The 24,292-nt window shown below is 51.4% G+C and overlaps 1 protein-coding gene across 1 annotated transcript; it reads left to right on the forward strand.

Moving 5' to 3' along the window:
- The first annotated feature begins 825 nt into the window (after positions 1–825).
- SLC13A5 (solute carrier family 13 member 5) lies at positions 826–22,676 on the forward strand. The gene is made up of 12 exons (XM_083714562.1): positions 826–955; positions 6,017–6,145; positions 6,682–6,818; positions 7,555–7,778; positions 11,603–11,771; positions 12,890–13,012; positions 14,039–14,251; positions 15,062–15,183; positions 15,596–15,714; positions 18,661–18,822; positions 19,445–19,582; positions 21,282–22,676. Exons 1-12 carry the CDS (start codon positions 848–850, stop codon positions 21,405–21,407), a joined length of 1,770 nt encoding a protein of 589 aa, XP_083570688.1. The 5' UTR covers positions 826–847; the 3' UTR covers positions 21,408–22,676.
- The last annotated feature ends 1,616 nt before the right edge of the window (positions 22,677–24,292 follow it).

Raw genomic sequence — 24,292 nt, forward strand, 5'->3', positions numbered from 1 at the left:
GGGGCCCTTGAGAGTGACACCAAGGAAGGGGACCCTGCTTCACGGAAGTGTAGAACTGCCTGGAAGGGACCTGAAGTCTAGTCCAACGCCCTGGCTCTACAACATTGGAGCCAACTCCTAGGGGCTGAGGTCCCTTCGCCCCCCAATAAAATATTTGAGCCCCCCAAAAATTTTTTGATGGGCATTGCCATTCAAATGGTGTGCGTGCAGTACGCCATATTTTATTCAAGTTGGAACCCCTGCTCTACCAAGCCGGTGACCTCTAGACGACGAGCCGGTATCTTTCCAGGGAACTTCGATGAGGTCGCAGCAAAGGCAGAGTGACACCCCGCCCTCCGTAGCTTCCCGTCACTTTTGGCGCAAAAATCCCGGCCTTCGAGGAAGCGATTTTTTTGCGCAAGAGCGCACCACTAGTTGTGCAACCTGAAGCGGAGGTGACCCCCAAGTCATCTGCCTCTCTGTCCTGCGGCTGCCCCCAAACACCAGGGGGTGTCCCGCCCCCGCCTCGCTTGACTTTCCTCGCCCGGTGGAAATTTTACTCTGGATGTAACTTTCCAGTTCCAGCTGTTTCCCTGGATCTGGCGAGGAAGGGGGACGAGAGGTCCCGCCGTGCGGCGACGGCGACTCCTGCGCGGCCAGGCCAGGGCACTCTGCACGCGCTCAGAGGCGTCCTGCGGCCAGGAGAGGCGACGAAGACGACAGCGGAGGAGGAGACCGGTTCCCGGAGTGGGAGGGGGGGGAGAGGAGTGAGTGGGGCGGGGGCTGGCTCGGTCCCAGGAGGGTGCTGTTGCTTAAAAGGCCGGCCGGCGAGGCGAGCGCGGCGCTGTCTCTGCCTCTGCGTCTCGGGATGCCGTCGCCGCCGCTGCTCCGCTCTCTGCTCCGCTGCAAGACCCTGGTCACGCTGGCCGGCGCCCCGCTCGCTCTCCTGCCGCTGCCGCTTCTCGTGCCCACCCAGGTCAGTCAGTTCGACCGACCAGCCAGCCAGCCTGCCTAGTGGGAAGAGCGAGGTCCCTCTCCCGGCCAAGCGAAGGGGCGCCCCCGTTCCGCCAGTTCCTCTTGGGGTGGCACGTCGAGCCTCCCCGGGCAGGAGCAGTCTACCGCCCAGGACCAGCTTTTGGCCTGGCGCTGCCTCCGGCCCGGGCTGGCGCTTCTTTGCTGCTACTGCCGGGGCCAGGCATAAGCGTCGCCTCGGCGGGAGAAGCCAAGCCACGCCAGGTCCAAACGGAGCCTCTCCAGAGGCCGCGGGGATGTCCTTTTATCAATCGCCCTTCCCGTCTCTTTCATCGGGGGCGTCCTGGGGGTCCCTCAGCGGGCCTCTTCTGCCGACCACCAGCAGCGCCCCCTCCCCACTCGGGCTCCCTCAACATCCTGCCTCCGACAGCGGAGGGAAGACCTGAGCCTCTCCCTCCCAGAGTGTCCAACCTCTCCGCCACTTTGGGGGTACTGAAGACTCGGGAGGGAGGGGAAAACCTCCTCAAGAGAAGCCCCCGCCGCAAGAACATGCGAGAGAGGGAGGGGAGGGGGACTGGGTGCCTGAAGAGGGAGCTGGCTGTCACCATCACCGCCGCCTATAGGAGCAAAAAGGATTCAGACAAACCCAATGGAACCTCCATGTCTAGGGGACGTATACCTGTAAATGCTAGGCACATCAGAGTTTGGGGGGGGGGGATCGGCCTGAGGGCTTCCCGGAGGCACTTGACAAACAGAAGCAATTCCTGTGCTGAGGGACAAGCAATCTGCATAAGCAGAGAGACATTCGGGTCATTTCTGGCGACATGTTCCTGTCCGAGCGCTGACCCTATTCAAATCTGTTTCTGGCTCTAATGTAAGGTTACCAGATGTCCCCGTTTCCTGGGGACAGGCCCCGGATTTACAAATCAGTCCTCATACAAAATCCTATCATTCCAACTGAAGTTGAAAAGTGTCCCCGGATTCATGGGGGGGGGGGGGCGGCGGGGCGAAATCTGGTGCTCAGTAGCAAGCTGGGATGGGGTTGTGGAGAAAGAGAAAGATTTTCGGTGTGGTTTTGAAAGGGGGAAAGCTCAGCGCCAGCCCTGAACGGAGCCCTGTCAACTGGGAGCGCCAGTCCCAGCTCCAGATCGGCACCTTGAGAGGGGGCCGCCCACGCTCAGCCCCAGCTCCGCCCCCATTGGTGGTTTTTCAGCAGAGCTCAGATGGCCACCTGTCAGGGATTCTTTAGTTGAGATTCCTGCATTGCAGGGGGTGGGCCAGATGATCCTTGGGGTCCCTTCCAACTCTCCAATTCTAAGGAAAGAGTTACACAGATGCATCCGGCACGCGCTTCAAGAGCTGCCCAGGAGGGTGGCAAGCTGTGTGCCCAGCGGGGAGCGGATTCTGCCTGCGTTCCCCACAATGCTCCTTGGGTCCTGTGGGGCGCTGGGCAGCCTGAACCGACCAACAATGTCTGCACAGGCAACTCTCCTAAATCTCGCCCATCCCATTGACAGACGCAGCTTTAGTACTGAGTCGCCAGCAGTTCCCCCAGTGCTTTCATGATTCCAATATTCTATTTATCTGCGCAAGCCAAGAAGGTGTCCCTCCTTTCGTTTCTTCTAGACTGCAGCTGCAGTTAATTTCTAAGCCTGGTTGTATTCTTGAACTTTAAAGAAATGATTTACTCCAAGCGGGTCAGGAGGGCATTGGCTGGTGCTGGGTGGAAGGATGCAAGCTGACCCAGGATGCTGAGGGCACCAGGTGCTTCTTCAGGCAGAGCGAGGGTGTGGGAGGTCACCCTGGACATTTGGACATTTCCCCTTTGCCCATATTAGGTCGTGATGGCGGGCCTGGGAGGCGGGAGAGGGCAGGACCCAGGCACCAAAGGTTTAAAGTGGCCAGAAACATTAGGAAGGACCTCCTGACTGTCTATGCTGCTCAACACCTACTCCAAGGCTGCTTGGGAAGGTAATGGGCTCTCCTTGCTTAGAGGCTTCAGGGATGCTCTGGCAGTGTGGGTTACTACATATATCATATACTCAGCTACACAGCTGCAAATATAACATTTTACATGCATTATACAAGTTTGACACTAGATGGCGATGGTGAGCTAATGGCAAATTCAATATATATTTCAAAATGTTTTTTAAAAAAGCATTTTCACTGTGTGTTTTAAAAATATATATGTCCTGATTGAGCCAGAGAGATGCTTAGAACTTACAAGCTTCCTTGGTCTTCCTATCTGTACTGTACATGTCTGGCTTTTTTGTTTCTTTAAAGGTGTGCTAAAATATTGCTGTCTTGTCATGCTCGCTTCACTCCATGGCGGGACATTTGCAGTCGTTCTGGACCCCTTGACACTCTCCCTCCCAACTTTCAGATAAAAGGAAGCCATTCTTCATGCAGTGCAGAGTTAAATTATGGAACTCCTGCCCGCAGGAGGCAGTGATGACTACCAGCCTGGATGGCCCTAAAGGGGATTAGAAAAAATTATGGAGGAGAGGACTATTGATGGCTGCTAGCCATGATGGCCACACTGTGCCTCCACAGTTGGAGGCAGCAATGCTTCTGAATACCAGCTTCTGGAAACTCCAGGAGGGGAAAGGGCTCTTGTGTTCGAATTCTGCTTGAGGGCTTCCCATTGGGGCATCTGGTTGGGTCACTGTGAGAACAGGAGGCTGAACAAGATGGGCCCCCTTGGCCTCATTCTGCAGCCAGGCACTTTTGATGTGCTTCTGGGAGGTGGATGGGCATCTTCTAAGAATTCCTTTCACTCTTAGTAAACTACAGATCCCAGGATTCTTTGGGGGAAGCCATGTCTGTTAACGGCAGTATAAAATCGATCTAAATGTGGAGGGTGGCTGAAGCCAAGTTACAGGGAACCAGGCAGAGGGCCTTCTCGGTAGTGGCATCCGTCCTGTGGAACGCCCTCCCACCAGATATCAAAGAGGACAACAACTACCAAACGTTTAGAAGACATCTGAAGGCGGCCCTGTTTAGGCACACTTTTAATGTTTAATAGGTTATTGTTATTTTAGTGTTTTGTTGGAAGCCACCCAGAGTGGCTGGGGAAACCCAGCCAGATGGGTGGGGTATAAATAAATTATTATTATTATTATTATTATTATTATTATTATTATTATTATTATTTGTTATTTTACAATAAATAGGCCACCTGCCCCATGCAGACAGGTCTGGACCAATGTGAAATTTGACACACACCCCCCTTCTTTTTTTCTTTTTTAAGAGGCGTCTTGTGGGTGAGCAGGTCTGTTGGTTGCCCTGTGTTCTGGCAAACAGTCATTTTGGGCACAATCAAATGGAGAGGCAATGAGGTGTTTGCCCCAAAGATCCCCTGTTGACAAGACGTTAAATGGCCCCGTCTTCCCACAGGAAAATTGACTTGACAAATTCTAGGCCGTTTCAGCCTCTCATTAGCAGTTTGATCTGGCCTGTTTACGCAACATTAATCCAGAGAGTCTGGCTTGTGGTTGCCGTAATTGTGGTTTGGTGGAGATTCATTCCAATTACGGACTGTCAGAGGAGTGATTAACTCTCCTGCATTGTGGTAGTTGTAAATTTTTATGCGGGGGACTTTTTGGTTTGAGTGACACCCCTATCCTTGCTCCTGGAGTCACTGAATGAGTGTGGGTCTCTTTCCCCCTTCTTCCCACCAGCCAATCCACTCAGTTCCTTTTCTGCCTGTGCAAATTGAATTCAGTGTGTACCTAAAGGCAGCCTCACCTTATTCCAGTTTTCCGAAACACAGAGCCCTCTTTCAAAATGTGCACCTCTGAATTTTACAGTGTACCAGTTCTCCACAGCCAAAGAATGTGTGCAAAGATGTATGTGTATATTTTGATATAATAACACTTAATGCTGACAAATGTTAAGTAGGACTTTAAAAAAAAAAAATGAAAATTGCAAACTGATGTGACAATGTGGAGAAATGAAGTGTGGAAAATGAGCTGAAATGGAAGGTTCTCTCACGCCTCCTGAATCTGCAAGGAGCCTACTGTCTTTTGCACTGATTTCTGAATCAGACCAGAGCCGGCGCCGCCATTAGGCAGAGTGAGACAGTGGCCTCAGGAGGCAGATTCTAGGAAGCAGGGAGCAGGAATAGCAACCAAATGTCAGAAGGCAGAATGTTGTGTTTGGCACAGGATCTTCTCCCCTGGATGTCAGCAAGGTGGGCTCCCAGAGCACAGGGGATGAGTTAGACTCAGAGAGTGAATTAAGTGAATGAAGGACCAGCTCTGTAGATGAGATGAGAACTGACTGTCAGAATTGAGAAAGGGCAGTTTGACCACCCCCCCTTCCTAGAGAAGACTCTATTAGCTCTTATGGAGAGGAAGAGTTGGAAGGCAGCCAGAGCGCTGCTAGGCAATCAGCAGATAAGCAGAGGTCTGAGTGCAGGTCGAGTGAGAGTGAGGAGTGGGGACGTCAGCCGTTCTCGATCCAGGCATCTGGATAAAATCAGATGGCATCTCCAGGTGGGATGGGGAGAAACTCCCTGCCAGAACCCCTGGAGAGCAGCTGCTGCCAGTCAGTGTGGGCAATGCTGAGCTAGCTGGATCAATGTTCCTACAAACCTCAGGTCTCAGTGTCTTGGGCCTTTTGAAAAAAAGAATCCCACAATGTGTTCAGTACCACAATAGCTCTGGGCAGGCAGTTATTTGGAGAGCAGGGCTGGCAGCGAACCCAGGGAACACACAGGCAAAGGTTTATGAAGACCAGTGATTTCATCCGTCAATCCTCTTCCTGGCAAATCTGGAAAACTGGATTTGCATGTCCAGTTCCCAAAATGTGGGGTGCACCAGTTCAACCCATCCCAGTAGAAGCTGAGGAAGCTGAGCCTCTGGTCCAGCCATTCGGGCAAGGAGGGTTCCTGGGCCCTGAGGCATTCCTGCTTGTGTCCTGCATTAGAGGAAGATAGAATAGAGGATGCTTTGAGTCTCTCCTAACCATACAATTCTACAGTTCTGTGAGTCTGTGATCACTGGGCCTGATGGAACTCTCCCTCCCTCCCTCCCTCCCTCCCTCCCTCCCTCCCTCCTTGCAGGAGGCCAGGTGTGGCTATGTGATCATCCTCATGGCTGTGTACTGGTGCACAGAGGTGATCCCTTTGGCAGTCACAGCCCTCCTGCCTGTCATCCTGTTCCCGATGTTTGGCATCCTGGAGTCCAAAAAGGTAAGTCTCAAGGGCAGCAGAGGAGAGGCGCCCTGCAAGGAAAGTTCTAATTCTTCCTTTTCTACTGCCTGGAACCCAGAACCTTTTTTGAGACTGAGCAAAATCCAACAACTGAGCTCAGGAAGTCAGAGGACAACAGGGAGGAAGGGCAGGAGCAGAATTAGACCTATATATACAGCCAGGTTAGCACTTGAATGGGGCAGAAGAACCAAGAGGGAGGCTGCGGACTGGATTGGGCCCTGAAAAATACAAGCTGAGCCACCATGCAAGCAGGGGCCATACTGGGAAGGGAAATGCACTCTGTGCATGGCCAGAGGTGACTGCAAGAACTATAGGCATTCCAGACCTCAAAGAAGCCCTGATGCCAGAGTACAGAGGGTGGGTGTTGGGAGAGAGGGGGAGGGAGCCCTCCCCAGAGAGGCAGGGAGTCGGGGAAGGCAGCCAAGCCAGCCACCATGAAGCTGCACCATCTGTGACAACAGTGGCCAAAAGTGACCAAGAGTTATGCCTCCTTCATTTCCCTGCTGACTTCCCAGGTGTGCATGCAGTACCTGAAAGACACCAACATGCTCTTTGTGGGGGGCCTGATCGTGGCCGTCGCTGTGGAACACTGGAACCTGCACAAACGGATTGCCCTGAGGGTGCTGCTGATTGTCGGGGTGAAACCTGCCCTGTAAGTGACTCCTGTCTAACCACCCCAACATCCCAAGTGAAACCAGGTGGGGAGATGGCTGAGCTTCTAATGCAGTGTGTGTGTGGTTCAGGGCTGGAGGCTTTCACGTAACACTCGTCACATGCTCAGAGGGCCTCCTTTCACAGCTGCTGCTTGGGCATGTGGACCAGTACATTGTCCCAGGAGGCACACCCTCCCATTTATTATTTATCTGTTTCACAAAATTTATACAACTCTTGATAGCTTTCCCCCCTTTTTTTAAAGAAACATCAAAGTGATTTGCATAAAAGTCAAAACAATGAAATTAAAAATAAGAAAAAAATAGCAGCAATAGTTTAGGGCTTTTGAGAAGTTAAAATAACAATAGATTAAAAGCAGGTGTGAAAACTGCATTGGCTTTCTAAGCATGGCATAGGCTTGTCATGTCTGCTGCCAGATTTGTAGACCCACCTTTGAGAGTGGGGGGGGGGCAGCTTCAGCTGAGCTCTACAGGGGGCCCTATCCAGCACAAAACCCCTCCCACAGCCAGGTTGCCCTTTCCTGGCTCTGGGGTGAAACCTGCATGATTATCCACCCAACCTCATATGTATGTGTTGTTTTTCGTGAGTGGGTGGGAGTCAAGGTATTTAAGTGTCCTCTGCTTGGTCACCTGGGGCCAATCCTCGGTCACCCCAAGCGACCGACCACCTGGCAAGCTTCCCTCTCTCTTCCCCTCCGGCCTCTGTCCTCCTTGCAGGCTGATGTTGGGCTTCATGGGGGTCACAGCCTTCCTTTCCATGTGGATCAGCAACACGGCCACCACCGCCATGATGGTTCCCATAGTCCAGGCGGTCCTGGACCAGATGAACAGCTCTGAGCAGGATCTGGCCGCCATGGAGTCTGCAGCTGCTGGGCAGCACAGCAACCCCAAGGGTGAGCTGGAAGGGAAGGTGGCTGCCTTTGGGCTCTCCACAGTGCAGGGTAAGTGGGCGACGGCTGAAAGGAATCGTGGGGCGGTGGGGGCGGGGAGCGATGGTTAAAAAATAAATAAAATTTATCAACCTCATTGTCAAGGCTCCAGGGAATCCTATCACTCTCACGGTGGGATGCCAAGAAGCAGAAAAACAATATTCACAGAGAGAGAGACGAAGGAATGCAGTGTCTCTTAGTTAGCGGCGTTGCTACAAGTAAAGTCCCACCCCCTCAGTCCCTCCTATTCTACGTAACCCCTGTGCCGGCTGATCTGTATTTTCTGCCTCTGAGTTTTCTGTTCTATTACTCTGAAGGGATGCCTTGTTTTAGGAGATGGGGGGGGTCAGGAAAGCTTTCAAGAGACACTGAGTCTGTTAGCTGTCTCTCCCCTGGTGTTTCTTCTTCCTGCTGCCCCCCCCAATATTTCCCAGCTCCTCTGCAGCCTCTGGACTATGACCTTCTGCAAACCACTGTTCTAAATCTACACTGTCCTCCTCTTTTCGGGAAGGTTTAGGAAAAGGAGGGAACTGTTCCCACCATTCCTCCTCAGTCCAGCCCCTGACACTCATGTGGAATTCTCAGCATTAGATTTTTAAAAAATCATTTATTTCATATGTTTATAAACCGCCGCATGGTCTAAGGCCATCAGAGGAGTGCAGAAGACTAAACTGAATTGAAATCCAGAGTTGACTCCAACTCAAAAGAGCAGACCTCTTGAAAGTACGAAGATTCTGGGAATGGGGTTGAGAGATGACCTAACCTGGGGAGAAAACAGCAAATACCTCATGAAGAGAGCACAGCAGAGGTTGTATTTTCTGAGAATCCTCCGGAAAAACAATCTCTCAAAGGATCTGTTGATGGCATTTTACCATTGTACTGCGGAGAGTGTACCGGTATTAACTTATGGTCTCTGTGTGTGGTTTGGGAGCTGCACAGTCAGGGGAAAAACAATGCTGTCCAGGGTTGTAAAGACTGCAGAGAGAATAACTGGGTGCTCTCTTCCCACCTTAGATCAAATCTACCGTATTTTTCGTTCTATAAGACGCACCAGACCACAAGACGCACCTAGTTTTTGGAGGAGGAAAACAAGAAATACAATATTCTGAATCTTAGAAGCCAGAACAGCAAGAGGGATCGCTACGCAGTGAAAGCAGCGATCCCTCATGCCGTTCTGGCTTCTGGGATAGCTGCGCAGCCTGCATTCGCTCCATAAGATGCACATAGATTTCCCCTTACTATTTAGGAGGAAAAAAGTGAGTCTTATAGAGCAAAAAATACGGTATGCTTCCAGGTGCCATAAGAAAGCTGCAGAGATAGCGCAGGATAGTGCACACCCCGGAAATGATCTCTTTCAGCTTCTGCCTTCTGGAAGAAGGTTCAGGGTTATAAACACTAGGACTAGCCGCCTGAGAAACAGTTTCTACCCAAATGCAATTCTGGTTTTAAACACAGTATAAGGAGTCTCCGTAGGAGTATATTGTATTTTAAAATGGGGTGTCAGAGTTTTTAGGGGGTTTTTAATGTCTTATGTAGATTTTTCAGTTTCATTGTTCTGTATGGGACAATGACAATAAAGATATTGTATCGTATCAGAAGAGCCTGCTGGATCAGACCAGTGGCCCATCTTGTCCAGCATCCAGTTCTCACAGGGGGGAACCAGATGCCCATTATGAAAAACCTGCAAGCAGGATCTGAGCACAAGAGCACTTTCGCCCTCCGGCCATTTCCAGCAGCTGGTATTCAGAAGCGTTGCTGCCTCCAAATGTGGACGCCAGAACACAGTCACTATGGCTCATAGCAGTCTCCAGACAGCTGCTAATTGCCATTGATAGCGCTCTCCCGCATGCATATGAAATTAGCATTATTTAGCCATGTCTATCCGTTTCAGTGGGTCTGCTGAGTTGGACAAACACTGCATACAGCCCGACAATTCTAAAAAGAGCGAAAGCCATGTCTGCGAGTTCTAAGCATGGTTAAAAGCATCCCTATGAATTCTAAAAACGACAGGCACTTCTGAACTGCCATTTCCCGCTGGAATTCAATCCCATAATAACCGGCAAATTGCAGGTTGTGCAATTCCAATTGATTGGCAGCTCTTGTGCCACAAACCTGCGTCCCCTGAAGAAGGAGGTTTTTCCTGCAATAAGGGAAAATGGCCCGGAAAGTTTGCTTTGATGCAACCGTCTCCTCCGTAAACAAATCGGAGCGAAGGCTCAACTCGGCAGCCAACATTGTCTAATCTCTCTGCAAAGAAAACAGGATGAGCACTCTTTAAAGAGGACAAGTGGGAGCTACCTGGAGAGGCCAGGGATGGAAGGAAAGGCAATGTGCACATGAAACAGCTTGCAGTCTTGTGATGCATGGGGGCAGCTACTAGTTTTCATCTGTTATTTATTTATTTATTTATTTAAAAAAGGAGTAGACAAATCTGTTAGCCATGACAGCTGAAAGGGCCCTCCGTGTCAATACCAGATACTGTGGGCAGGTAAAAGGTGTAGACTTCCATGTTCACATCCCTCCTCATGACCAGGGATCTAACTCCACATTCTGCACCCATGTCAGGAGATTTGTTTATTTTTTTTAAAAAAATGCTTAGCATAGGAGGAGCTGCTTTAAAGAATACCACTGATAACAGTTTTAAATTTTAGAATTTTAGAAAGCCAATGCAAGTTTTAATCTGTTCTCAGCCTGTTGTTTTTGAAAGTTTCGAATGGTTATCTTGCTGATAATTTCTATTGTTTTTATCATTTTTGTAAACTGCTTTGAGGCTTTAAAAAACAAGAACCAACCGCAATCAAGCGGTGCAGTATACGTTTTGTGAAATAAATAAATAATAAAATGCATACGCCAGACGTCTTCTGAGAAATACACAGCTCTCCCTCTCCTCATTTTGCCCTCTGGGGTAGATTAGGCTGAGACGCAGAGACTAGCCCCACAAAGTCACCCAGTGAGCTTTGTGTGGCTGAGTAAGGATTCAACATCTGTCCTCCCAGGTCCTCCTAGTCCAACACTCCAAGTGCTGCTCCACATTGCGAGGAGAGGCTTAGCCCTTTCTTCCCCAGCCACAGTCTCAGTAAGAGAGTCAGCTCCCCCCATGCAGCAATCAGTGATAGGAAAAAGCTTCTCATAGTGTCAACAGGGACCCTTAAGTTAGCAGATTTGGTTGCCTCTGTATCTTGATTTTCATCAGGTTCATGGCTGCGGAAGGGGAGGGTTAAAGCTTCCCCTCCAAGTGCAAAAATGTGAACCACACAATTAACAGTAACTCTCTGTAGTTTTCTCTTCCAGAGGCAGCTGGGCAGCTGTTTAGCTGCTGCCTGGAGGCTGTTAAAAGCCATAGTGGCTGTGCTCTGCCTCTGCAGTTGAAGACAGCAATGCTTGTGAATGCCAATTGCTGAAAGCCACAGGAAAAGAGAGGGCTCTTGTGCTTGAATCCCAATAGGGGCAACTGGTTGGCCGTTGTGAGAACAGGTTGCTGGACTAGATGGGTCTGATGCAGCAGGGCTCTCCATATGTTCTTATGCTCAACCAGGTGGGTCTCTCCTGAGCCAGTACAGCGTACCACTTGCACCTTGAGGTCTCACTCTGGTCTCTTTCTCCTACCCACCTGGTGTCGCATTGTAATCAAAGGTCAAATCAGCTTTGTCTCCTTCCAGTGAGGCTGCATTTTAATGTTGCATTTTAATCTTGTTTTTTAAGTTGTATTTCAATCAATTGTTTTTATATCTGGTGTTAGCCTCCCTGAGCCTAGTCTTGGCTGGGGAGGGCGGGGTATAAATAAAATTTATTATTATTATTATTATTATTATTATTATTATTATTATTATTATTAGTTGCGGGGAACGGGCACTTGCCAGACAGCTCCAAGAAGTGCGAGAGGGAGACCAAGAAGAGAATCAACAAAGGGATGACCCTCTGTGTCTGCTATGCTGCCAGCATCGGAGGGACAGCAACCCTGACCGGGACGGGGCCAAACCTGGTCCTCAAAGGTCAGATGAACCAGTAAGTCTCTGCCGCACCTACAACATGACACACAGCAAAGGCTGGACTCTGCTGTGTGGCTCTTTTCTTGAAACCAAAACAGTGTGGCATGGGGTTTTTTTTCTTGGGGTCATCGGGTTGAAAGGGGGCCTGTGTTTTGTTCAGTCCTCTTGGTCACTTGCTGTGTTACTCCTAAACAATCCAAGCTGGGGTTCTTCCGGAACAGCCCTTACCTCCCCGCCTGCTCCTGATGACCTCCACATTGCTCTCCTATCGGTCTATTCTGCCTTGGTCAGACACCACCTGGATTTTTGTGTCCAGGTTAAAGGCTGGATCTAGACACATCAAGAAATCATTTTAGGGAAACGCGTTGTAAACTGCACAATGGGAAATTGCGTTGGCAAAAGGCGGGGCTCCACAGCGCCATCTGGTGACATGGTGTTATAACACATATAAAACATTTTTCTTTGCTCGTGTAGCTGAGTCCTAAGATGGATATTGGCAAGCTGGAAGGTGTGTAGGGAGGGCAGCCAGAATAATCCAGGGTCTGGAAACTAAACCTTACGAGGAAAGGTTGAGGGAGCTGGAAATGTTTATCCTGGAGAAGAGGAGACTGAGCGGGGATATGTGAGCCGTCTTCAGATATCTGAAGGGCTGCCACCTGGATTCATAGAGTTCTTTGAATCATAGTTGGAAGGGGCCACAAGAGTCTTCTAGTCCGATCCCCTGAAATGCAGGAATATTTCACCCCATTTGGGGCTTGAACCAAAGACCCTAAGATCCAGTTTCATGTTCTACCATTCAGAGCCACATAGATGGAGTAGGCTTGTTTTCTGCTGCTCCAGAGGGGAGGATCCAAAACAACAAATTCAATTGAAGAAAAAGGAGATTCCGACTCAAAATTAGGAAGAACTTTCTGAGGATAACAACTGGAGCAGGCTCTTTGGAAGCTAGTGGCCTCTCCTTCAGTGGAGGTTTTGAAAGAGAGGTTGGATCTGTCAGGCAGCCTTTAGTTGTGATTCCTGCCTTGCTGGGGAGGGGGGGGTGTCAGACAAATGGCCCTTAGGGGAACCCCTCCAGCTCTACACTTCGATGATTCTGTGATTCTAGGCTTTTCAACCATTTCCTCCTCCTCCCAGGTTGTTCCCTGAGAACGGCGACATCTTGAACTTTGCCTCCTGGTTCGGCTTCGCCTTCCCGAACATGCTCCTGATGCTGACGCTCGCCTGGTTCTGGCTCCAGATCTCCTTCATGGGGTTCAAGTAAGGACTCTGCACCTTTGGGTGGGCTGGTGGATAAGGTGGCCCTGCTTCGTCCGGGGCTGGGGCACCTGTGGCAGCCCTCAGCCATCCAGATCTTCCTGGACTCCTTGTCCCTGACCTCTGGCCTGGCTGGCTGCTTCTGGGCCTTGCTGGGAGTCCAGCAAACAGAAGACCATCAGAAGAGCCCTGCTGGATCAGGCCCATGACCCATCTTGTCAAGCATCCTGATCTCACCATGGCCAACCAGGGAAACTGGCAGACAGAACCTGAGCACATGAATCCTCTCCCCACCGGTGGTTTCCTACCACTAGTAAATTCATGGAGGAGAGGGAAATCGAAGGCTACTAGCCATAGTGTCTAAAAGCCTTCAGCTGCTCTTCACCCTAAAGGGGCCTCATTGCATAAACATAAAAACACACTCCCATCAATGCGCTTTCCCCACTAGGGCTTGGGTTGCGCCTCTCTGAAGGGCCAGTAGTGGTCTAGAAGTTATAGGGCCAACTAAGGTGGGAGAGACTAGGGTTCAAATCCCCCCCACTTGGCGATGAAGCCCACTGTGGGTCAGTCACTGTCTCACAGTTTAACCTACCTTGCAAGGGTGTCTTGAGAGTGGCAGGGAAGAGCCATGTAAGCCGTCTAGAGCTCCTTGGAGAAACAAGTACATTTCCCTGATCCTGGCTGCTCTGCCACGCTACCTGCGGCTTTGCTCTGGCCACGACCTGCACCACCCCAGCTTGGCTCTCTCCTGGAGCCTCCAGCACCTCTTGTGTATGCCCTTTCCTGGTGTTTCTCTGTTCAGATCTTTCTCCCCCTCTGGGTGTCCTGTTGACCTCACAGCCAGCCTGCCACAGACAACACAAATGTGCCGAGTTCCCAAGTTGCGCCAGGTGCCTGGTTGTGGGACCCTCTCCTCCCCTCTCTCCTTGCTGAGTCCCCCAGGTTGCGACCCAAAAGGTCAGCCTGCTAGAGTGGTTTCCTGGCAGTCTAATGGCCCTCTGCCTTGACCACCCTGCTCCTTCTCTCCAGCTTCCGGAAGACCTGGGGCTGTGGGGCCCAGAGGACCGAAAAGGAGCAGGCCGCCTTGTGGGTGCTGAAAGAGGAGCACCGGAAGCTGGGGCCCATCTCCTTTGCAGAGTTCAACGTGCTGCTGGCCTTCACCCTGCTCATCCTCCTCTGGTTCACCAGGGACCCTGGATTCATCCCCGGTTGGGCCACCACCCTCTTCAACAAGGACAAGGAGTGAGTGGGTTTTGTTCTTCCTCTTGCTAGCCATTTTGCAGACCAGTGATGCTACCTGTGTGGTGTTTTGTATTTTTTTTGGGGGGGGGGTTTCCCCGATAGCACCAGTCTTAGGACACTCAAGTGCCTTCAGGTAAACGGCTCAGGGCAGGATTGCTTGCAGCGAAGAGTCTCCTCCTCCTTGTGCCGGCCTGTTCCAGGTTCGAATCCCTGCTTGGCTGGGAGACTCTGGGAGCAGCCCGGAGGAAATCTTGCTTGCGCAGGAAATTTGGGAGGTTAAATGGGAGAATCTGAGCACCTTGGAGGAACCCAAGAAGAGCCCTGTTGGATTAGGCCAATGGTCCATTTACTCTGGCTTCCTGTCCTCACAGTGGCCAGGTACCCCTAAAAGCCTAAGGATCGAGATAGACTGCACCTGCACCTGGAGGTTCCATAAGAATCTTTTTGTGTGCCACGCATAATTTCACAAACTGCTATCATTTGCCTCTTACTCGCTTTATCTCTAAACTAAAAAGTCCCAACCGTTCTTCATAAGGGAGTTCCTCCATCACTTTGGGTTGCCCTTTTCCAACTCTGCAATATCCTTTTTGAAAGGACTCCTGGGAGAGGCCCAGAGAGGGATGCAGCAAGGAGGGTGTTCATCTCTCTCCTGGGAGCTCATGTTCCCTCCGGGGTGTGGGGGGGGGGTGCTTGCTGGCTGGAGGTTTGATGCATTCAACTGGCTGACCTGTTGCTTTTGGGACTGAGCGAGGGGAATGGGACACTGCTGCCACCTCCTCCTCATTCTGCATCTTTCCAAACGTGTCCCAGGTATGTGACGGATGCCACCGTGGCCATCTTCGTGGCCTTTCTCCTGTTCATCCTTCCTGCCACTAGGCCCAGGTGTGGCTTTTGCAGTCATAGCAGCTGCGACCTAGAAGAGGCGGAGGAAGGTAAAGGAAGGCGGAGACCACCCCCCCAGGGCCTTTGAAGAGGCTGGTCAAAAGAGACAGACCAGCAGGGGCTTGCTGGGTTCTGCCAGTATTTCATAGCATTGTAGGGTTAGTAGGGAACCCCCAAAGGTCATCCAGTCCAACCCCCTGCAATGCAGGACTCCCAGCTGAAGAATCCCTGGCAGGTGGTCATTCAACTTCTGCTTAAAAACCTCCCATGGAGGAGAGTCGGCCACCTTCTTCCCCTATTCAACAGCTCCTACCCTATAAAGTTATTCCGATCTCTGTGTGACCCTTGCCATGGCATCCAGCCTGCGGGCAGCCTCCTGCTGGTGCCAGCTGTGTGATGGTGGGTGTCCTCGCTGGCCCCTGCTTTGCCTCACACCCAACTTCTCTTGGACTCTCTCCGCAGCTATGAAGGAGCCCTTTTTCCCTGCCCCGTTGCTGAACTGGAAGGTGGTCCAGCATAAGATGCCATGGAGCATCGTGCTGCTTCTCGGAGGAGGCTTCGCCCTGGCCAATGGGAGCGATGTAAGTCCTTGGTGGTGGCAGGAGGGCTGGGGAGGCTGGCTGGTTGTGGGTGTCAGAGAGCTCTGCCAAACCTGGACCTTTGCCACCCAACTTTGGAGGCATGCATTTCACGTGTGGCTCCCTCCACAGTGGCAGCGTGGTTGAATATGTCTCTCTGTGTGTAAATAAAGGCTGTGGGACAGCCAAAGGGTCCTCTAGCCACATGCAGAGTGCATTACCCTTTCCTGTAATGTCAGGAATTGTGAGAGGGAGCAGGGCCTATGAACCTCCAGGCAAGTCTTGAGTGTGGCCTCTCTCATTTTTGGAAAACGTATTCCATTCAAAACCTCGAGCAGGAAGGGAAAGGAAAAGGCTTCTGGGAAATCCTTGCAAACGATTTATTTTTTTATCTCCTTGTCCTCATTTAATCCCCGCAAGAGCCCTGTGAGGTAGGCTAGGCTAAGGGGCAGCTCACCCAGTGAACTCCACGGCCAAGTAGAGGGGATTTGAACCCAGGGCTTGCAAGTCCTAGTCCAACGCTCTAACCACTATAACATCTAAGGTGGCTGTAGTGAGGCCTCCTCCTGTGTGCTTAAGCCATGGGGAGTGGGGAATTTGAGGGGCCTCTGCCTGAGCTGAGTCTGACCCCCACCACAGTAGCCGGTCCCCAGTCTCCCTGGCAACACTAGAAGCATGCCAGGGCTGGCCACCGTCAATTGCGCCAAGCGAACCGCAGTGCTGGTGGGGCAGGCTGTGCCCCATGGCAGAGAATGGTGAAGCAGGTTGCAGGCCTGTCCTCCCCCCTGTTCCATCCAGGGCTCTTGGAAGCGATTCCCGTGATGTTGCCGTTTTTCTGGCTTTGAGGTGATGGGGGGGAATGTGCCCTCCACGATGCCACTTGGCACCAGAGCCCCCTCCTGCCACTGCCAGCTGCATTCTGACGTCCCCAGGAGAAGGGAGGACTTGACCTAGTTTCAACTCGCTCGGAGATGGCTGGAAATTCTCTCCGTGGTCATATTGAGCACCACTCCAAATGATAGGTTTAAATGCAAAAATCCTCCACCCCGCCAGCCATTCAGCAGCCCATCCGGAACAAGCCTCCCTTGTCCTCCCCAGAAGAACTTGGCCTGAGCCAAGCCCTGCCGGGCTCAGACAAAGAGGGTGCTGTGTGCTGCCCAACCTGCCGGCCTCATCCATGCATTGGAAAAGAGGCCTCTTCAGCAGCAGTGCCACAGCAGCGTGCAGGACTTGGCCCTGTTAAGCTGGTTCCTGCTCTAATCCTTAGAACTAAATAACCGGCCGGCCGGAGGCCTGGGCAGGCCGGGTCATCCTCTTATATACCTGCTGGGATTGACAAGGCATCTGACCCTCACCTGAATCTCATAGCTCTCCTGTAGCTGCCTCTGATTAGTTATCATTTAACTCTTGGGGGAAATAATTAGCATCACACATCATGTGCACGGAAGTTGCCAAACCAATTAACCAACTAGAAGGATTTACTGTTAAGAGCACCAGTTTTCCTATAACTTGATATTCTGGATAGTTTTGATGAACTGCAAAAGCATTTTTAGTTTGCTTTCTGTTGCCACCCTGGAACTTTTATTTGTTAGTGCCAATTTGTTTTGTACGATTCCTTGCAAATGAAGGGGGAATCGGCAACTGGATCTCCATTTCTAATGTGGGGAGGGGCCCAAATTCAGTAAGACGCTCTCTAGCTCAAGAGGAGACCTGCATGGATCCCTCCCCTGGGATGAGGCTCCTCTGTACATTGCCGGAGCTGTCTGAAGACAGCAAATGCTTCCGAATTGCAGTTGCTGGAAGCTGCAGCAGAGCAGAGATTTGCTGTTGTACTCAGATCTTTATTGTGGGCTTCCCTTTGAGGGACCTGATTGCCCCCTGTGAGAAGAGGATGCTGGACTAGATGGGCCACTAGCCTAACTCAGCAGGGCTTTTCTTATGGAGGTTTGTTGTGAGAGCAGAACCTCCATGCCCAGGGATAGTCTACCTCTGAATGCCAGATCATGGGGAACAACAACTGGAGAGTGCTGATCTGCTTGCGTCCTGCTTGCTGGTTTCCCATAACTGGTATCTGGTTGGGCACTGTGAGAATGGGATACTGGGCTAGATGGGCCACTGGCCTGATCCAGCAGCAGTCTTAAGCATTTTGTGGGTTTTGCAAAGACCTACATGGGCCCCAAAGGGTTAAGGACACCCCCCTCAGTGGCTGGACAAATACAATAGATTGTCAGAGACCACAGCGGTGGTCCCCCTCCCCAATATTGTCATGGACTGGCTGGATACAGCAGAGTGGTGGGAGGCCCCATCTGGGAAACTCCTAAGGGAATCCCCAGGGGAAGAAGGCTCAGATGGTGTTGGGATGCCGATGAGTGTCAGAGGGAGAAGATGGAGCAGACTGGGAGGAGGAGGTGTTGGAAGCAGAAGAGGCAACAGAGTTTAGTGAGCAGGAAGAGGCTGTGGCAGAGAGCAGTCCGGACTCAGAGGCAGAAGCAGGGGTGGGGTGGGAGGCCAAGAGGCAGAGATGAGGCAGGCTGCTGAAGAAGCCAGGGAGTCTCCCCCTCCTGCTGCGACCAGCTCCCCTCCCCGCTGGTCTCCTAGAACACACGGAGACATGAAAAGAGCAGAGCAGAGATTGGTTGTGCGCAGGCGCAGTCTAAGACTACTTGGGAAGTCAGGGAGAGGAGGAGACTTAGAAGGTGGGAGGCAGGGCAGGGGCCTTCAGCTCTCACAACTGCCTTGCTGGAGAAGGACCTACAGGGCAGGGGCCTTCAGCTCTCACAACTGCCTTGCTGGAGCAGGACCTACTGGGAAGAGCTACTGGGATCTGTTTTGGTTTCTTGAATACAGAGTTCACTTCACTGACACCATGTTTTGCTTTGATTGCTGACCAACGCTTGACTTCAGCACCGGACAATATTCTCTTTCTCTGCTCTTGCCCCACAACTCCAGGCTTCAGGGCTTTCCAAATGGCTGGGTGACCAGATGACCCCTCTGCACAGCGTCCCCCCCTGGGCCATCGCCATCATCCTCTCCCTGGTCATCGCCATCTTCACCGAATGCACCAGCAACGTGGCGACCGCAACCCTCTTCCTGCCAGTCTTCGCCTCCTTGGTAAGGGAGCTTTCCTCCTTACTGATTTATATTTCACATTGACAACCCAGCTTGTAAGGATTAAAACAATGGAAACCAAGGCAGAATGGAGGCTTCTGGCCTCCCGCACACTGGTGGCCAGCCAGGGTTCCAGCAAGGTTCACATTTAGGCCCAGCTGAATAAGTTTCGAGGGCTAGGACCTAGATTAGGACTGTTACTATCTCAAGTACTATATCCATGCCAGGTATCAGGCGACAGGTCTCTGCCCCACAAGCATACAGTTGTTTGTCTGGCAAATTTGTTTAGAAAGTCTGGAAAAGAGGAGATAGGAGAGCCATCTTCAAATATCACCTGGAGGATGGAGCAGATTTGTTTTCTGCTGCTCCAGAGGGGAGGACCCAATCCAACGGATTCAAATGACCAGAAAGGAGATTCCGACTAAACTCTAGGAATGACTTTCTGATGGTGGAAAGGACTCTCTCAGGAGTTGGTGGGCTTTCCTTCTTGGGAGGTTTTCAAGCAGAGGTTGGAGGACCACCTGTCAGGGGTGATTTAGTTGTGACTCCTGCATTGCAGGCAGTTTGACGAGAAGACGCCGGGGTCCCTTCCAGCCCCATGATTCTCTGCTCTCTTTCTCTCCAGTCGCAGTCCATTGAGGTCAACCCCCTCTACATCATGATTCCCTGCACCCTCAGTGCCTCGTTTGCCTTCATGCTACCCGTGGCCACCCCTCCCAATGCCATCGTATTCTCCTACGGACACCTCCGAGTCTCAGACATGGTAAGGGGGCAGCTTTGCTGTTGCTCAGGCCTCCCCCAGCCTCCCCAAAGGTTGCTCTCTGTGGGTGCTGCTAAGAAGCCAAACCTCTAGATCAGTAGTTCCCAAATTGGGAGGTACCATTCCCCTGGGTGATGGGGGTTCCCGGGGGGGGGGGAGTTTTCATTTGATTTTGAACAAATCATGGTATTGTAGAGTTAGAAGGGGCCTCCAAGGGCCATCTAGTCCAACCCCCTGCGGTCATCTCCACTGCTTGGCTTAGTCTCCCAGATTTCTTTTTGTGTGTGTGTGTACAAGGAAAGGAAATATCTAGGGCATTTGTACAACTGATTGCTACTGTTTTGAATTTATTATCTTCCTTAGTGGGTCACACAAACCGTTATTCTGAATAATGCTTTCTGTAGGGTAGGGGGCACTGGCAACATGCTTATACTTTATTGTCACTTGTACAACTTGTATACAGTGAGATTACACGAACACCTCCCACTCAGCTTTCTTAGTCTTAAAGGTGAAGTATTGGGAGCTCAGAGCCGTATGAACGCGCCGCCAACTTTTCCATGGAAAAGTTTTGATGGAACCAAGTGGGAGATGTCCCCCCCCAAAAAAGGTTAGGAAACCACTTCTCTATATGTTTTGGACTATAACTCCCATCAGCCCTTGCAGCTAGCACACCATATTAGAATAAATAATACTTGCCCACTGGGGTTGATGGGAACTGTAGCCCAAAACATCTGGGTTGGGGAAGGCTGCTTTAAGGGGATGCTAATGTCTCCTGTCGATTGTGACAAATCTTAAAGCAGCTGCTGTGGGGCTTAGCTTAAGGCTGAGCAGGCAAGAAGGCCTTGGCTGGCTTGCGGCCGGCATGGAGGAATCCCAGTGGGCCTGACCAAGATGACACAACTGAGTGCACTGACTGATATTAATCGGCAGATGTTTCCCAAACTTGGGTCTCCAGCTGTTTTTGGACTACAATACCCATCACCCTGACCACTGGTCCTGCTAGCTATGGATGATGGGGGTTGTAGTCCAACAACAGCTGGAGACTCAAGTTTGGGACACTCTGCTCTAGTACCAGCGATGATGGTTTTGCTCAGAGCTTCTGAATACCAGTTGCCGGAAACTGCAGGAGGGGAGACAGCTCTTGTCCTCAGGTCCTACTTGTGGACTTCCTATGGGCATCTGGTTGGCCACTGTGAGAACAAGATGCTGGCCTAGGTGGGCCATTGGCCTGATCCAGAAGGCTCTTCTTATGGAACTTGTTCCCTCAAGAGGTAGTGATGGCTACAAGATTGGACGGTTTGGAAAGAGGATTGGGCAGGTTCATGGAGGAGGAGAGGGCTCTTGTTGGCTACCAACCACGATGGCTATGTTCTGCCTCCACGGTCAGAGGCAGCAATGCTTCTGGAACCAGAAGGGACATTGGCCTCATCTGGTGGGCTCATCTTATGCTCTTAGGGGCCCCTTTCCTAACTGTTCACCGAGTTCTTCAAAACATCCGGGCCACGTGAAGGGGGCAGAGCACACAGTTTGCACACTGTGTTCCTGGACAAGGAGATCTCTCTGGGCAAGGGGTGGTTCCCTCCAGGACAGGTCATGCTCTGACGGCAGCGTCTCCTCCTTGCCTCCCTCCCACAAAAGTCTTCTACTGCCTGAGCTTGACCCATGAGACACCTTTCTCCTCCTTCTCTCCTCTCCCTCCCAGGCCAAGACGGGCATCGTAATGAACGTCATCGGTGTCTTCTGCATCACCCTGGCCATAAACAGCTGGGGCCGCGCCATGTTCCACTTGGACACCTTCCCTTCGTGGGCCAACGCCACTGGGAAGTGAGGGCCGGGTCAGCCAAAGAGGACCTTGGCACGTGGGCTTCCTCGCCTCCTCAGCCGCCTGGGCCCTGGAACTTTCCCTCCAGCGCTGGCCCTTTGGAGTCCATGGGTGGTTTTGGGTTGAGGCTAGAGACTGTTTGAAACCTGCCTCAACTGCTGCCTCTGCTGCTTCCTGAAGGGACCCTGAGGAGGACGAGGGACCCCCGCGGGAGGGGCGTCTTCTCCTGGGACCAGCCGTCCGAATGGAATACGGGTCATTTGTTTTTAAGAAAAGAAAAGGACCGTAAAATAGGACAAGGAAGAAGTTGCTGCTGCTGCTGCTACTTTTCATAGAATCATAGAATTGTGGAGTCGGAAGGGATCCCCAAAGGTCATTTAGCCCAACCCCCCTGCAACGCAGGAGTTGCAAGCAAAACATTCTCCTTTGACTGAGGGAGTGGGGAGGTCAGAGGCCTGGCAAGCCGCTGAGGGAGAGCCTAGGGACTCCCACAAGCCATGGGAACCAGGATCTGCCTCCTCCCTCCCTCCCTCCCTCCCTCCTGCCTGCCTGGGGCCTGCAGGTTAACCATTGCACAAAGAAAGAGACACATGGAACAAATACTTGACCCAGAGTCCAGCTGGGCAGGAGGCCCCACTCAGGTGGACACAAAGCACATAGAGAGCTGCCTTATACAGAGCCAACCCATTGGCCCATCTAGCTCAGTATTGTCGACACTGGTTGGCAGCAGCGGCTCACCAGGGTTCTAGGCAAGGATCTCTCCCATCCTTACCTGGAGAGGCTGCAGGAGTTTGAATCTAGAGCCTTCTGCATGCAAGGCTGATGCTGTGCCAAAGGCCCAGAGCTTCCCCAGATGGGACCTTGAAACATAGGAGACAACTCCTAGGGGCTGAGGTCTCTTCGCCCTCCCCCAATAAAATATCTGAGGGGGCCGGGACCCCCAAAGTTGATGGGCATTGCTATTCAAATGGTGTGCGTTCACTATGCCATGTGATTGATTACGCAGGGCAGGGCTTACCTCCTCCCCACCCATATTTTATTCAAGTTGGCCCTCTTGCCTTAGAGTGCCTTGCGGAAATGACCCCTTTGCAGGTTCTAAGCCAGGGAGGTGGAGTGGCCACTGGGCTGGACGTGGGCAGGGAAGAGGGGTGGGGTGGGAGGAAAGGCAGAACAGCCAGGTTCTAATACAGGTAGCCCTAATATATTTAATGTTGTTATTTAATTGCCTTAAAATATTAATAAAGCACCACTTGTGTTTTGTAAATTTTAAATAAACTGCTTGTTAATTCACCCCGGTGCCTTGGGATGCAAGAGAGCCTGTGGTGCATACAGCAGTTAGGGGGTCGGACTAAGACCTAGGAGAGAGCAGGGTAAAAAATTCCCCACTCCGCTGACCTTGGGCCAACCACTGCCTCTCAGCCCAACCTTCCCTGCAGGGTTGTTGTGAGGATAAAACAGGGCGGGGGAAATCTGTGTTGCCACCTTGAGCTCAAATAAACAAACACTCATAAATCAGAAAGGACCTCTGTGCTCCTCCAGATACCGTTGTCAGGCTCCCAACTCTGATCAGCCTCAGCAGCCAGCAGTTAAGGCAGGGGATGAGGGGTGTGTGTGTGTGTGTGTGTGTGTGTGTGTGTGTTGCCCTGCAAACAACAACTGAAGGGGTCACACACGGGTTCCCCCTCAGGCCTGGCGATGCTATACTATAGTAGGAGGAGAAGAAGAAGAGTTTGGATTTGATATCCTGCTTTATCACTACCCGAAGGAGTCTCAAAGCGGCTGCAGGGGTCTGCAGGGGCCTTCGTGACGTTGCCATGGATCCACATCTTATTTCCTTACTCCCTGTGAAAATGGGGGGGGGGACTTTTGCTTGAGCCTGCAGGGCGGGTGGGGTTTTTCTGACATAACTCTTGTGTGGTGTCTAGTGTCTGAGATGCTTGATAAAGACTAAATATTATTTGTATTGTTATTGTTGATGGTGTTACCTCTCCAGGGTGGGGGTGCTTATCTGTCTGCTTCTTGTTGGAACTGCAGAATTTATTTTATTTACTATTTTTATTTTTATCCCAACTTTTTCTCCAAGGAGCTCAGGGTAGCATACATGGTTCTCTCCCTCCTTATTAATCCCTACAACAACCCTGTGAGGTAGGTTAGGCAGAGAGTGAGCGACTGGCCCAAGGTTACACCCAGTGAGCTTCATGACCGAGGTGGGGGTTTGAACCCTTGTCTCCCAGGTCCTAGTCGGACACTCTAACCACTACACCACACTGGCTCTCAGAAGACAGCCTTCCCAAAAGATGTTTCAGTGGGCAGTGAGGTTTGAGTTCCAGTATTGCCGAAGATCTGTAATTCGATCCGGCACTTGATCTGTGTCTTTTCTGGGATTCTTAGCTTTTGCTCTGCTTTTTCTAGGCACAGGTCCATCTTTAAAAGCTCTGTTTTATTTTTTGCCCCAGAGCTTTCCCTGTGAAAACCCACTCTAGTGCTCAATCGGAGCAAATGTCAATCCAGCTTTCCCATTTCACAGAATCATAGAATTGTAGAGTTGGAAGAGGCCCTGAAAATCATCTACTCCAATTCCCTGCAAGGCAGGAATATGAAGTTGTCCCATATGGTGATTGAACCTGCAACCTTGGCGTTATCAGCACAGCACTCTAACCAACTGAGCTATTCCCAGTTGCTCTGACGGAGCTTTAAAGAGTGGGTTTTCACAGGGAAAGCTCTGGAGAGGAAAAAGGGTGCTCAGACATGGAGCTTTAAAGCGTGGGGTCCATGCCTGGAAATAGTGGAGGAAAGCTAAGGGTGGATAAGCCCTCAATTAACCAAACTAACTCAAAGGAACTTAGCACTCACTGTTTTGGTCGCTGCCAAAGAGGGATTGAGAGCAGGAC

This window comes from Podarcis gaigeae (assembly GCF_964106915.1).
Source record: "Podarcis gaigeae genome assembly, chromosome: 15".
Classification (NCBI taxonomy): Eukaryota; Metazoa; Chordata; class Lepidosauria; order Squamata; family Lacertidae; genus Podarcis; species Podarcis gaigeae.

Bases quoted from the DNA above. Each gene is read 5' to 3' on its own strand.
- SLC13A5 (XM_083714562.1), top strand. From the start codon at position 848: ATGCCGTCGCCGCCGCTGCTCCGCTCTCTGCTCCGCTGCAAGACCCTG. The intron at 6,146-6,681 runs GTAAGTCTCAAG...CTGACTTCCCAG, and splicing joins GCATCCTGGAGTCCAAAAAG to GTGTGCATGCAGTACCTGAA. The intron at 18,823-19,444 runs GTAAGGGAGCTT...CTTTCTCTCCAG, and splicing joins TGCCAGTCTTCGCCTCCTTG to TCGCAGTCCATTGAGGTCAA.